The sequence below is a fragment of the Cicer arietinum genome, chromosome 1 (genome assembly GCF_000331145.2).
Source record: "Cicer arietinum cultivar CDC Frontier isolate Library 1 chromosome 1, Cicar.CDCFrontier_v2.0, whole genome shotgun sequence".
NCBI lineage: Eukaryota > Viridiplantae > Streptophyta > Magnoliopsida > Fabales > Fabaceae > Cicer > Cicer arietinum.
In genome coordinates, this window is record NC_021160.2 from 7,103,641 (window position 1) to 7,117,708 (window position 14,068).

The 14,068-nt window shown below is 34.5% G+C and overlaps 1 protein-coding gene across 2 annotated transcripts; it reads right to left on the bottom strand.

The window, feature by feature from the left end:
* Window positions 1-970: 970 nt before the first annotated feature.
* On the bottom strand, window positions 971-13,847 carry LOC101491279 (tubulin-folding cofactor E-like). Of its 2 annotated transcripts, none has more exons than XM_073364671.1 (15): window positions 13,249-13,847; window positions 12,215-12,385; window positions 11,705-11,751; window positions 11,413-11,559; window positions 11,242-11,316; window positions 10,889-10,998; window positions 10,326-10,453; window positions 10,166-10,227; window positions 9,081-9,188; window positions 8,956-8,990; window positions 8,066-8,128; window positions 2,006-2,097; window positions 1,849-1,925; window positions 1,489-1,566; window positions 971-1,294 (listed from the first exon to the last, which is right to left on the bottom strand). In XM_073364671.1, the coding sequence occupies exons 1-15, from the start codon at window positions 13,538-13,540 to the stop codon at window positions 1,196-1,198; spliced, it is 1,584 nt and encodes a 527-aa protein (XP_073220772.1). In that variant the 5' UTR covers window positions 13,541-13,847; the 3' UTR covers window positions 971-1,195. The 2 variants fall into 2 exon arrangements, with proteins under 2 accessions (XP_073220772.1, XP_004486440.1); XM_004486383.4 differs by having other exon boundaries at window positions 13,225-13,841.
* Between the last annotated feature and the right edge of the window lie 221 nt (window positions 13,848-14,068).

The window sequence follows — 14,068 nt, forward strand, 5'->3', positions numbered from 1 at the left end:
TTATTCGAAGTTGCCTCCAGCCTCCAATAATAATTAACAGAGACAAACTACTATTGTATGTCCAAATACTCAACTTTGTATAGCAAAACCACTTGCACTCTACATTGACTTTTTTTGTTCTTCTCTATCAACACAACACTGTTATTCTCTACATTGGCTAAGGTTGAGTAACTGATGTTGTAATTACTCATTAGCACTCATGGTGATTGGTGAAGGATTATGCTGGACACTGGTTAGTGAAACCGTGGTGCGTGAACAATAATTGTAAAATAAAAGAGAGAAAAATAGGTTAACTTATTTAAGAGGACAACAGGGTAAGGGGTTGAATGAAATTGATTACATGGTACAATAAACTAGAGTGTGTTCAAAAAAATGAGACAGTGTCCTTAATTTCTCAAAGAAAAGAGACCTTTTTCCATCCCACATATACCTCAAAATAAAAAAGCATCTTACATTGATTCCAAACAATTCCCATGAGGTTCAAACACCCCTCTTTCACAATATTGAAATACAACCTTTCAGTAACAAAAAATAAGTTGTATTTATAAAATCAATATAGTTGTAGCTTTAGTTTTATTTTATCATTTTCCAAATAATATGATTGATTCTACAAGGCCCAAACCAAACTAAGTGGAGATTTACACAAGACACGATTTGCATGTGAGAAAATAGACGTCAATTGCTAATCTGCCCTCTCAATGTTTACTCACATGTTTAAAAAATACTACCAAATTAGAGTATCCGATAGTCGATAGTGTCTTGTGTAAATCACCGTATTTTTTGGGGAGGGATGAACCTCTTCCAAAATAGACCATCCAATTAAATAGTAGAAAAACTTTCACACCCTTTAACATTGTTTGGATGTATACATTAAAATAATAATAATAATAATAATAATAATAATAATAATAATAATAATAATAATAATAATTTTTTCATCCAAAAGTACATTTCTAGACAATTTATGCTGTACAGAAATACACTTCTAGAAATATATTAAGTTTTATAGTAAAGATGACAAGGCCCAAAAAAATAAGAAGTTCAAATGATGCACTTAACAAAATCTTGTGACCTATACTCAACAGAATACATTCTTCATTGTAAAGTCATACTTTTATATAAGAGTAATCGCAGCTAACCAGAATAGTATATAGATTACACCATAAGGCTGTTCAGAATTTTTCTGATATTTTTATTAACTATCTTCGTCTACAAGGATAACTGAATCATTGCCAACCCCAATGTCCATAAGAGATGACGCATCATTGTCAAGCGACAAGGGCAACGGAGATCCCTGAAAATTCAAATGTATGTAACAAATAGTTTCAATCACAAGTTTGTTTCTCAGTATATCAATTTGAATTTTTTGCATCAAATCATTTTAAAGATTGTCACAAGGTTGTTACTTTTTCCTTCAATAAAATTTGAAGTAGGCAATCACTATAAAATAACTAAATAGCATAGTTTATTCTTAAAATAGAAACAAACCTCTTCTTGAAGAAATAAGTTTAGCTTCATGGACTTCAGCTTAAAAAAGCTTTCGCAGAGAAATTTTAGCTTACCAACCTGAGAATAACAAAGTAATCACAAGGATTGCAGTGTTGTCAATGGCGAATAGTGGAAAATAGCGATTTATTCAAATTTTGCTACACTACAGTGCTATAGCATTGCTATAGTTGCTAATTGACAACATCTTGTACTAAATTGTGTATCATGGAACAATAGGGATTTGTTCAAATTTTGATATGCTATAGAGCTATAGTGCGGCTATTTGACAAACACCGAAGGATTGTTTAAAAGTCTGGATACATTCAACATTATATTACTAGAAAGGTATTGATATTTAACTGTAGTTGATGCTGGCAGCTTCTTTGTCAATGGTGGTTTCTCACCCATGGATGCTCCAACACACTTCAGAGTGATAGCTGCATAAATCTCTATTCAAGTTAATTAAGCCATTGCAAGTTCATAAACAGAAGCTGATGCACAAAATTAACATCCATACATAAGAATCCTGAGCTGATTGCTTGTGGGCCAGTAGCTCTAGTTGACGGCTTTTGATCCTCAATTCCGTAAAAATTCTTAAGCTCGGAAAACCTGTTAATGAAGTGCATCAGTACATCAGCAAAACAATTGCAATACGAGGTAGAAATTGCTTGATATTCCCATCAGATCCAAGTTTCAATTTTCAAAATGAAAATAGCCTCAACATTCAGGTCCATCTGATGGTGCAATAGACAGAAAGTATATGCTGCAACTGGAGAAGAGAAGAGTAAAGACGGAAACCCCATAAACTCAATGGAGGGAACCTCAAAACACTAAACCCACTTTTACATGCACAACTAATCAGCGCAAGACAAATACTTTCAGCAAGAACGTAAGGTCTGAAACCTAGGTTTTCATTTTTCCTCTTAATTCTATGATTCCTACTGATTGAATTCCCAATCAGACTAGTTCACTTGACCCAACATCTTAAAAAAATCGCAAACACACTTGAACCATTCTTATATCTTTGCTCTCTTAGTCAGTGGAGATATAAGTTTGGCTTGGTGGTTGAAGTGTGAGAGTTAAGGAGGGAGATTGTTGAATCCTCACCTCAAACATAATACTAACCGTTGAGAGAAATTAGATTTTATTCTCTTTTATTTTATATTATTATGTTTATTTTTATTCTGTCATTATTACTCAGTTTTACTATTGTAATTTCTTTTCCTATATTAGGGTTTGACGCTCTAACCAACTGAAAGCTAATGGCACACAATACCCCATGGAACCCATGGAAGGTAGCCCTTATGGTTCTTCCAACTTTTTTGGCCATGAGGGAACTTCTAATGCCCTCAAGGTTGAAATCCAGAAACTAAATGGAAAAAATTATGTCGAATGGTCCCAAACCGCAAGATTGATTTTAGACGGTAAGGGAATATATGGTTTCCTAACAGCAGATGTGCAAATGCCTGCCACAACTGATCCAAAATACAGGTTTTGGAAACATGAGAACTCTGTTATTATTGCTTGGTTGCTTAGTAATATGGAATCAACAATCAAAAAACCTTTTACGTTTTTGCCTACTGCCAAGGAAGTTTGGGAGGCTGTCAAAGAAACATATTCTGATATTCAGAATTCTTCTCAAATTTTCGATTTCAAATCACGATTGTGGCATACCAGACAAGGAGATAGAGATGTCACTACCTATTACAATGAGTTGATGACACTATGGCAAGAATTGGATCTCTGCTATGATGATCATTGGAAGTGTTGTGAGGACAGTGTTCTGTTTCTTAAGAGACAGGAGAACGACCGGTGTATTCATGTTCTTGGTTGGGCTTAATAAGCGGCTTGATGAAGTCCGAGGCACAATATTGGGAAAGATCCCATTGTCATCACTTCGGGAAACATTCTCAGAAATTAGAAGAGAAGAGGCGAGACAAGGTGTTATGATTCGTAAGTCACCTTCTGTTGGTGAGGTTGAAAGCTCTGCCCTAGTCACTAAATATGAAGAAATTTGAATCATAACACCTTGTCTTGTCTCGCCTATTCTCTTCTAACTTCTGAGAATGTTTCCCGAAGTGATGACAATGGGATCTTTCTCAATATTTTGCCTCGGACTTCATCAAGCCGCTTATTAAGCCCAACCAAGAACATGAATACTCGGTCGTTCTCCTGTCTCTTAAGAAACAGAACACTGTCCTCACAACACTTCCAATGATCATCATAGCAGAGATCCAATTCTTGCCATAGTGTCATCAACTCATTGTAATAGGTAGTGACATCTCTATCTCCTTGTTTGGTATGCCACAATCGTGATTTGAGATAAAAAATTTGAGAAGAATTCTGAATATCAGAATCTGTTTCTTTGACAACCTCCCAAACTTCCTTGGCAGTAGGCAAAAACATAAAAGGTTTTTTGATTGTTGATTCCACATTACTAAGCAACCAAGCAATAATAACAGAGTTCTCAGATTTCCAAAACTTGTAATTTGGATCAGTTGTGGCAGGCATTTGCACCTCTCCTATTAGGAAACCATATATTCCTTTACCGTCTAAAATCAATCCTGCGTTTGGGACCATTCGACATAATTTTTTCCATTTAGTTTCTGGATTTCAACCTTGAGGGTATTAGAAGTTCCCTCATGGCCAAAAAAGTTGGAAGAACCATTCTGGCTGCTTAGGCCGCTGCCATTGCCGCTTAGGGCGCTGTCTAAATTGTCAGGGTTGTTGACTACGTCTGATTTTTTTGCCAAACCATCGTCGTTGTCGCCGCTACCCATAAGGGCTACCTTCCATGGGGTATTGTGTGCCATTAGTTTTAGCTCAGTTGGTTAGAGCGTCAAACCCTAATGGTTGTGGTAGCTCAGTTGGTTAGAGCGCCAAACCCTAATGGTTGTGGAAAGGTTTACAGAACCCTAACGAGAGCTCTTGATACCATGAAGAAAGTAAAAGACAAAATACTTTCATGTTTTATTATTACTGCCCTAAGCTGTTTATATAGGAAAAGAAATTACAATAGTAAAACTGAGTAATAATGACAGAATAAAAATAAACATAATAATATAACATAAAAGAGAATAAAATCTAATTTCTCTCGATTCTTCAACATTGACAATGGACTCGACTTCAAAGACCAACAAAAAACAAGTACCTGCTTTGAATCTAATTTTGTTTCTTCTAATAATGATGATATTATGTTATGACATTTACGGTTAGGACATCCTAATTTTCCGTATTTGAAACATTTGTTTCCTAAATTATTGTCTAAGAAGGATCCATCTTTATTTCATTGTGAAACTTGTGAATTTGCTAAACATCATCGTTCTTCTTTTTCTACACAACCATATAAACAATCAAAAAACCGTTTGCAGTTATTCATAGTGATGTTTGGGGTCCTAATAGAATAAACACATTTTCTAATAAAAAATGGTTTATAACTTTTATTGATGATCATACTAGAATTTGTTGGGTTTATTTATTGAAAGAAAAATCGGAAGTTGGACAGGTTGTCAAAAATTTCTTTAAAATGGTGCACACTCAATACCAAACAAATATTCAAGTCTTCAGAAGTGACAATGGTAAAGAATATTTTAATATACTTTTGTCCGATTTTTTTCTTGCAAATGGGCTTGTTCATCAAAGTTCTTGTGTTAATACACCCCAACAAAATGGAATTGCAGAGAGAAAGAATAGGCATCTTCTTGAGGTTGCTAGAGCTTTACTATTTGCAAATAAGGTTCCAAAATATTTGTGGGGTGAAGCTGTTTTAACTGCATCATATTTAATCAATCGAATGCCATCTAAAGTTTTAGATTTTCATACACCTCTTGACGTTTTTCGAAATTATTTTCCTTTGACTAGTGTCTCTGCTGATTTGTCACTAAAAGTTTTTGGTTGCACTGCTTTTGTTCACGAACATAAACACCTTGACAAACTCGATCCACGAGCAATAAAATGTGTGTTTACCGGTTACTCTCCAACTTAGAAGGGGCATCGGTGTTTTGAACCAAAATCAAAAAGAATTTTTGTAACCATGGATGTTACTTTTGTTGAAAATCAACCATTTTTTAGTGACATTCATCTTCAAGGGGGGAATTTTAAGGAAGATTCATCTTTTACTTTTGAAAACATCATTACTTTAAGTGATATAGTGTTGTCACAAAATTCTGAGACTTATATTGATGCACCAAAAGAAAATGCCCAAGAATCCATATTGAAACTCAATCCACTTATGAATGAGGTTTCGACAGATTCGGGGGCGACAATTTCAAATGAAAATCACAATGATCAAATTCTTTACTTCAATAATAATAAAGGACCACTTGAAATGCCACAACATAATGACTCAGATAAAGAGACACAAAGCAGGTTTACTACAATTGACCTTACTTAGAAGGGAAATGTCTTTGAAAGAAGAAACCATAAACAGAGAAATGAAGGACCCATTCTCTGACCCTTCCAAGATTCTGAACCAATAGATAATCCAACACATCATCTTGATACAGGTAAGTCTTCTTCTATTCTTAAGAGTCATGTCGAGTATCCTGATTTAGACCTTCCTATTGCAATTAGAAAACCTATTAGATCATACACTAAATATCCTTTGTCTAATTATGTGTCATACTCAAAATTGTCTTCTTCATTTGCTGCATTTACCTCTAAGTTGTCTACTGTAGAAATTCCAAAAAACATACAGGAGGCTCTAAAAATTCCAAAGTGGAAAGAAGCTGTTCTTGAGGAGATGAGAGCTCTTGAGAAGAATCAAACTTGGAGAGTCATGACATTACCTACAGGAAAGAATACTGTTGGCTGTAAATGGGTATTTACTGTGAAATATAATTCTGATAACACAGTTGAAAGATACAAGGCACGCTTGGTTGCTAAAGGGTTTACTCAGACATATGGCATTGATTACTCAGAGACTTTTGCTCCCGTTGCCAAATTAAACACTATTAGAGTTCTCTTGTCCTTGGCAGTGAATTTAGATTGGTCTCTTAACCAACTTGATGTAAAGAATGCTTTTCTGAATGGTGATTTGGAGGAGGAAGTATACATGGATAGCCCACCTGGCTTTGAAGATAAATTTGGTTCAAATGTGTGCAAACTTCAAAAATCCCTTTATGGTCTCAAGCAATCTCCAAGGGCTTGGTTTGAAAAATTCACTCAGTCGGTCAAAAGGCAAGGATATATGCAGGGACAATCAGACCATACTCTGTTCATGAAGTTCTCTAATGTTGGTAAAATTTCAATTTTAATTGTATATGTAGATGATATTATTCTCACAGGAGATGACATTGTTGAGATGGAAAGATTGAAGAAAAATTTGACTAAAGAATTTGAGATCAAAGATTTAGGCGCGCTTAAATATTTTCTTGGTATGGAAGTTGCTCGCTCAAAGAAGGGAATTGTTGTTTCTCAAAGAAAATACATCCTAGATCTCTTGGAAGAAACTGGGATGAGTGGGTGTAGACCAGCAGATACTCCTATGGAATTAAATGCTAAACTTTGGGAGAAAGGCAGTGTTCCTGTTGAGATTGGAAGATACCAGAGGTTAGTCGGCAAACTTATTTATCTAGCCCACACTAGACCTGACATCGCTTTCTCTGTGAGTGTTGTAAGTCAATTCATGCATTCTCCCTATGAAGAACACTTGGAGGCAGTTTATCGAATCTTAAGGTACTTGAAATCCAATCCTGGAAAGGGTTTGTGCTTCAAGAAAACTAATGACAGAGAAGTCTCTATATTTATAGATGCTGATTGGGCAGGATCAATTACTGATAGAAAATTCACCACTGGATATTGTGCCTATGTTTGGAGAAATTTAGTTACTTGGAGAAGTAAGAAACAAGGGGTTGTTGCTCGAAGCAGTGCAGAAGCTGAATTCAGAGCAATGGCTCAAGGAATCTGTGAACTTTTATGGATTCGTAAACTCTTGGACGAACTGAAAATGAAAGTTGACTCACCCTTAAAATTGTTCTGTGATAGCGAAGCAGCAATAAGTATAGCTCACAACCCTGTACAACATGATAGAACTAAGCATATTGAGATTGACCGCCATTTCATAAAAGAAAAAATTGATGCTGGAGTTATATGTCTGCCATTTGTGACTTCCAATCAGCAAACTGCTGATATCTTGACAAAAAGTTTGGCAAGACCCAATTTTGAGCGACTTATAGCCAAGTTGGGCATGACAGATATCTATGCACCAACTTGAGGGGGGGTGTTGAAGAATCGAGAGAAATTAGATTTTATTCTCTTTTATTTTATATTATTATGTTTATTTTTATTCTGTCATTATTACTCAGTTTTACTATTGTAATTTCTTTTTCTATATAAACAGCTTAGGGCTGTAATAATAAAATATGAAAGTATTTTGTCTTTTACTTTCTTCACTAACTATCCTAATATTTGTCATTCAAAAGAAAAAAACAAACGTTCTATTAGTCAGAACTCGGAGTTATTGATTTCTGAACAGCATTTTCATCCATCTTTCTCTAGCCATCACAAATTCACAGCACATACTAAACATAGATATCAGAGCAAAGGTCCCAACAACCACTCACTTGCATGAATTTACCTGGGGTGCTGTTTGATTTCTTCAGGACTAACATGCAACTTTGAGACCACAAGCCGAACATACCTGCATAAAAATTATAAATAAACACAAGATAAAAGATGTTACTCACATTGAATGCCAATAAGATGTGAACCTTTAATTGAATAAGCAACTACAAGATAAGATGTTAGGAAAAAAACACACATCTTATGTATGAAGATAGATATAATCCAAGAGTCTAATGACCAGTCCCTAAAGAGGATAACCACAAATGTATTACTTCATAACAGTAAATGGGAGAAATAGATTGAATTATTTCTTTCACAACAATCCTTGATTTAAGAATTATTTATTTACTTCAGCCAATAAATCAAACATCTGTTGTGGCATGCCCAGAGAGCAGAAGACTTCAAAAGTTTCATAGGTCACTGTTTTCAATTCAGGCAGCAGGGGGATTGGTACAGGAATCTGGAACTTGATCGTAGCAACTACCAAGGTTATGAAAGCTGCAACTTGGGTTTTTAGAAGGGTTCTGACTTCTGACACAACTTACATGAGTGGGTTCAATCAATTTTATGCCTTATTCCGTCCATTCTAAAAGAGGTCATTATTTCCAATGGTATGACAAGGAAAGGAATCAATTTCGCTGAATTGTGCAGGGTGGTAAACAAGTCAGCTCTCCAATGAGGAAAATTATGCAGTTCAAAGTCACATTATATACAAGAACTAAATTGATCAGAAAAAACGGGAGCAACACAAAAATCTAGTATTTTAAAGTTAACGGTACTACTAAAAAACTGTAAGGTAAAACCCTTGACATACAATACACTAAATAGATTATTATAATTTTATAAAGCAGGTTTCAGTTGCTTAATGCGTATTTGTAGCACATAGTTTTAAGAAGAATGTACCTAATCTCAGAGTCCTTCCTTTCACGAGAGGTAATCTGAAAGGTTAATTAGATGTAAATGCATTACATTTGGTAAAAGAATATATTAAAGGTACAAATAAGCAATAGAGAGATCTTTCATTATACCTCACTCCCATTCAATATCTGAACTTTTGCTAATCGAGCAATCAAACCAAATCTTGGAACCCCCCCTCGCGTAGCATCAGTTATTGGGTTCCCAGAAAGTCTGATATCCTTAATTGTTATAAAACATATATAATTAGAATAGAAGCTAGCTACCATAAGTAAGAATTTTCTCTTAGCAAAATAAAAAAGTAAAAAGAAAAACAGAGGAGAGAATAAGAGAAACAAAGGAAATGATAGTCCCCTGCAATGATACAGGGAAACAAGTTGTGCAAAACAGACTATTTACTTTCTCAGAGAAAACTTGTAATTGTAAAGATCCTCTGATAAAACAGATAACTACTTTTTGAAAGGAAATCTGCAAAGTTCCTCTGCTTCAGCATATGTAGCACAAAAGACAGAGAGAGAGAGTCACTCATTGTCAAGTAGAGTACAGTTAAGGATGTGGCTTAGTACTGTTCGTGTGTGATAAAAGTGTTTTCAACTATTTTTGGAATTATGGTGCTTAGTAACGGAATTTTCAAAGAGGTTTCAATGTTAGATATTCAGAGGGATCAGAAAGCTACGGTTTCGTCGTATGTCTTTTTTATCAAATCCTGGTTATCATTTCTATTTTTTATCTTTAAAAGGGCATCCAATCCATTTCCATTGTAGTTTAGTATTCTCTAATATAAAGTATAGTAAAGTAACAAGTTATGCATAAACATCAATAAATGCCTTTTCTTATTCTCAATAAAATTGCTAAACTAGAAGAAAAACTGCATGCAGAAATTCAGGTCGGGCAAAAATGATAAAATGTGAATTGTAGTGATTACTATACAACCAAAAAATTATCCAGGAAGCAGGAGAGCTAATAATTCAATCAAATGATAGGAAAGTATCATATAGAAGACCTGCACACTTAGTTAAGTAGAGCTACAAATAATTTTGAATTGCCTCTCCAATATATCATTTTGAAATGGATTATTATTTGATATAACAATCCATGGTCCTGGACTCGTTGTAACAGATACAAAACAGCATCCATAGAATTAAAATAAATAGCCAAACATAATACATAGTTACATACTTCACAGTATAAACCTTACCACCAAGTTAGGAAACAAGTTTAATGAGTCAACAGAGGCTAGATCACTAAAGTTGTTGTCACCTGAATGATAATTGAAAGACTTAAAAGTCAGCTGATAGCCAGAATTTACATTTTATTTCAGTATGATGATTCTTGTCAAGAGAATAAAATTATATTACCCAAAAGAAGGCAGCGCAAATTTTGAAAGGGCTTATAGCATGCAACTTCTGATTCACAATACTGCCGACCATTATCAGGATAAAAGAGAGAACTCAAACAATTCTTGTTCAAATAAAGCTGCTCCAAACTGAAACAAAACATATTAATTTCAAAAGTTTGTTAATTCAACGGACTTTAAAAAAGCAAATCTAACCAAAAGCAGAGGCATTTTTTTAGGGAAGGAAAATTATAGACAAGAAAATAACTGAATAATTAAGGCCAGTTCTAAGATACAATTACTACTTCTAGTGATACACATACAACATGTGATTTGACCTTCACTTGAATTATACACCTAAAGTATCATGCTGAAGTTGAACACTTGCAATAAGTGGTTAACAGAAATGATAACTGGGTAACTAAAATGTGATGTTGTTATTAGATTAAGTAGTGAGAAGAAAATTTACGTTCAACCACGCGGAAGCAGATTTTATATTGAAGTCAGATGCGAGTAAAAGTTAAAATGGCATCTTCTAAACTAAAGTAGGTTTGTAGAACTAGACAAAATTTTGTCTTTACCAACCATCTTAGCTGAGAAAGCTTCATGATTTCACTCCATTCAGCTATACAATTATCTTCCAAATTCAACAGCCGCAGAGAATCAAATCCCTGAACCATAGAGGATGACACAGGCTGAACAGGAAAAGGAAAATTAGATGGCTTAAAATTGTTTGTGATTTATTTTATAAAGTTGATAACATGTGGTAGAGCAAAATAAACATGAAAGTGAAAGCCAAAATGCAGACCTATCATAAGAATTAAGTTTCTATATTTTTTTATGTCTACACACAAAAAAGTATAGCAGATCCAGGCCAGTGTCAGAAAAGAGAATATGCATTAACACAAGCATGTTATCGAGGATCCAATATAACATACCAGTATTCTGCTTATATTGTTTCCCATGATATGTAGCTCTTCAATTGCTGACAATGACTGTCTAAGCAGTTCAACCTGCCCAGTTACAAAGGCAATATTTAGCAATTCCTAAATAAAGGTGAAGGAAATCTAAGCAAGAGACATAAGTTGAGAAAACACATAGAAGCAAACCTGCTCCCAATTTACACCGGTGTTATTTAAAACCAGAACACGGATGCTTTTTAGTAATGGGAGCTCAGATTTATATGGAGACATTAAGTTGTGAGATAGGTTGAGAGCCTCCAGGGCAGGTAACTGTTCACAAATGGTGCCAACATCCTGCAAAAAGATTAATGACAGTTATTTTGATCAATCACTAAAAGGATAGTGGGCCATGCAAAATGGCATGATGAAAATAAGCAAAATTAAAGCTCCAGCAGTAGCCAGGAGAAACTAGTGGATAAAATCTGGTTGCAGAACATACCTTCCACTCCGAAAGAAGGTTCCCGGACAGATCAAGTTCTTTTATATCTAATATATAATAAAAGTAGTTTCAAAACATGGATTTGCAAAAAAAAAAATACCAAGGGAACTATTTACCTATATTCAATTTGCCTTAGAGGATAAAAGCCGATATCAAGGTATCAAATTGTAACTTCAGGTAAAAGCATCTTAACCAGGGTTTTAAAATAAAGGTCCGCCGTCGTGATTTGGATTGCAGCTTAACAGTTTTTATGTTGCCAAAATCACAACCGCGATTGAGGCTCCATTTGACTGTGATTTTCCATAATATCAAGGATTGTGATGCGACCTCAATTGTTACTGTTAATTAAAACCCATATCTTAACCAAGGCAAAAGCAACCAATTCAGTAATACCACAATTTTGTCAACCCTCCTCCACCAAAAAAATAAAGAACACCGATGCCACTAGTTTGATGTTTCATATGTCTTTATATAAGCAAAGAAATGAGAATGTGATGGAGTTAAGCTTACTGGGCACTGTAGTACTGATATGACATGGAATTCCAGGGGAACTAACACCCATGAATGACAATGATGCACTTGTTAACTCCTCAAATCGACTTAGCTTATCATGAAGTTCATTTTTGCCCAATAATTGAACAGAAACTCTCCTGTTGCTAGTTGAAAGGACATACATTTCATCTGCAAAAATAAATAAATAAAATCATACACTATTTCCAAGGACCCAAAATAAATTCAATGAGGATGCATTGTCTATGTAAAACAATTTTTACACCAATATCCAATAAGAACTCATGATATTGCTACATAAGTCCATTTTGTAACTGTATTTTAAAAATAACTGCAAAATACTTGATTGTAAGTGTATCCATGCAAAAGGTATATAAATTGATTAAAGTGAGAGATATATACGATCTTCATCTTTGGTAGAAAAAGAAGTGATCAAATGCATGTCTGACTGACATACACACGCGACACCAACAATTTGATTACATTCAATCACTTCAATTTTCTTAAATTATTATCAGCGTTTGCATGTTAGTGCCGTGTCTAGTGTCTGACTGTGTGACACTAACACAACAGCAACAATGTAATTACATTCAATCACCTCAATTTTTTTAAATTATTGTCATTATTTGTATGTCGGTATTAGTTTCATGTCTGGTGTCAATGCTTCATAGCAAATTACTCCCTCTGTAACAAAACATAAGCAAAAAAGTACATGTCTTTGGACTAAATTTGATCAAGATACAGGTACTTTTTGTTTATATTTTGTTAGACAGAAGTATATATATTAAAGTAACAGATATACCCTGTAGAGTTACTTGGATGCCAATGTAGACTAACACCTTGGATTGAAGATGTGTCTGACATAACACTAACGCATTATTACATTCAATCACATCTATTTTCTTAAATTTTTACAAGTGTCAATGTGTCGGTGTGAGTGTCTTGTGTCCATGCTTTATATCAAAATACATAAATTAAAGTTGGAGATATATATATATATATATATATACCCTCTTCATCTTTAGTAGAGTTACTTCGATATCTTTTTTCAAGAGCTTCAAGTAATGAAACCCCTTTGCACAGATTCTTGGGACGAACAAAGGAACCTGATGTTTCAAACTTAGCATGAAAGTACTTCACACCATTGACGGATCCACCATGTTTTCCTTCTCCATTATCCCAATTAACTCCAACCCATGTGTCTGAATAACCTTCTACAGTTCCCACATATTTAACGGTACCAATTCTTCGTGAATCGTTAGATGCATGTACTCGTTGTCCTACTCGGAATTCGGTTGTTGAATTATTCGGAGAATTCTGCTGCATCTTTTGTTGAACAAAGTGAAGCGAGAAGATGGTAGAATGCAAACTATAGTGACTGTATTTGTTTGATTATTTCGTTGCTCCCACAAAATGTAGATAGATCACGCTCAGTTCAGCTTCCGGTGTTCGACGAAACTGGACGGCGGCGGTGGCGGCATCGCGGGTTTGGAGACGGAGGTCTAAATATTCTTGGATGTGGAAACTTGGATTTTGTGTTTGTTTAAGTTTTTCTAAATTGATCATTATCTAAAAAATGATAATTTTTAAAAAAAGAAATTGATTTAAATCTTTAAAGTTGTTTTTAATAAAAGTGAACTTGTTGGGTAAAAGAAAAAATTAACGAAAGTAATTGAATTCTTGGAATGCCATCTTCTATTAAAAAAAATTCTTACATTTTTTGGATGCGAGCTCCTTATTGATACCAAAAAGAGATATATTAATAAAAAAATTCATTAAAAAAAATGTGTAATGAAGCTTATTGCACGAGCATAAGATATAAATGCTCTAGTTAAAGAGTTAACACTACTATAG

Bases quoted from the DNA above. Each gene is read 5' to 3' on its own strand.
- LOC101491279 (XM_004486383.4), bottom strand. From the start codon at position 13,540: ATGCAGCAGAATTCTCCGAATAATTCAACAACCGAATTCCGAGTAGGA. The intron at 11,752-12,214 runs GTAAGCTTAACT...ATTATATATTAG, and splicing joins TATCAGTACTACAGTGCCCA to ATATAAAAGAACTTGATCTG. The intron at 11,560-11,704 runs GTATGTTCTGCA...ATCTTTTTGCAG, and splicing joins ACCTTCTTTCGGAGTGGAAG to GATGTTGGCACCATTTGTGA.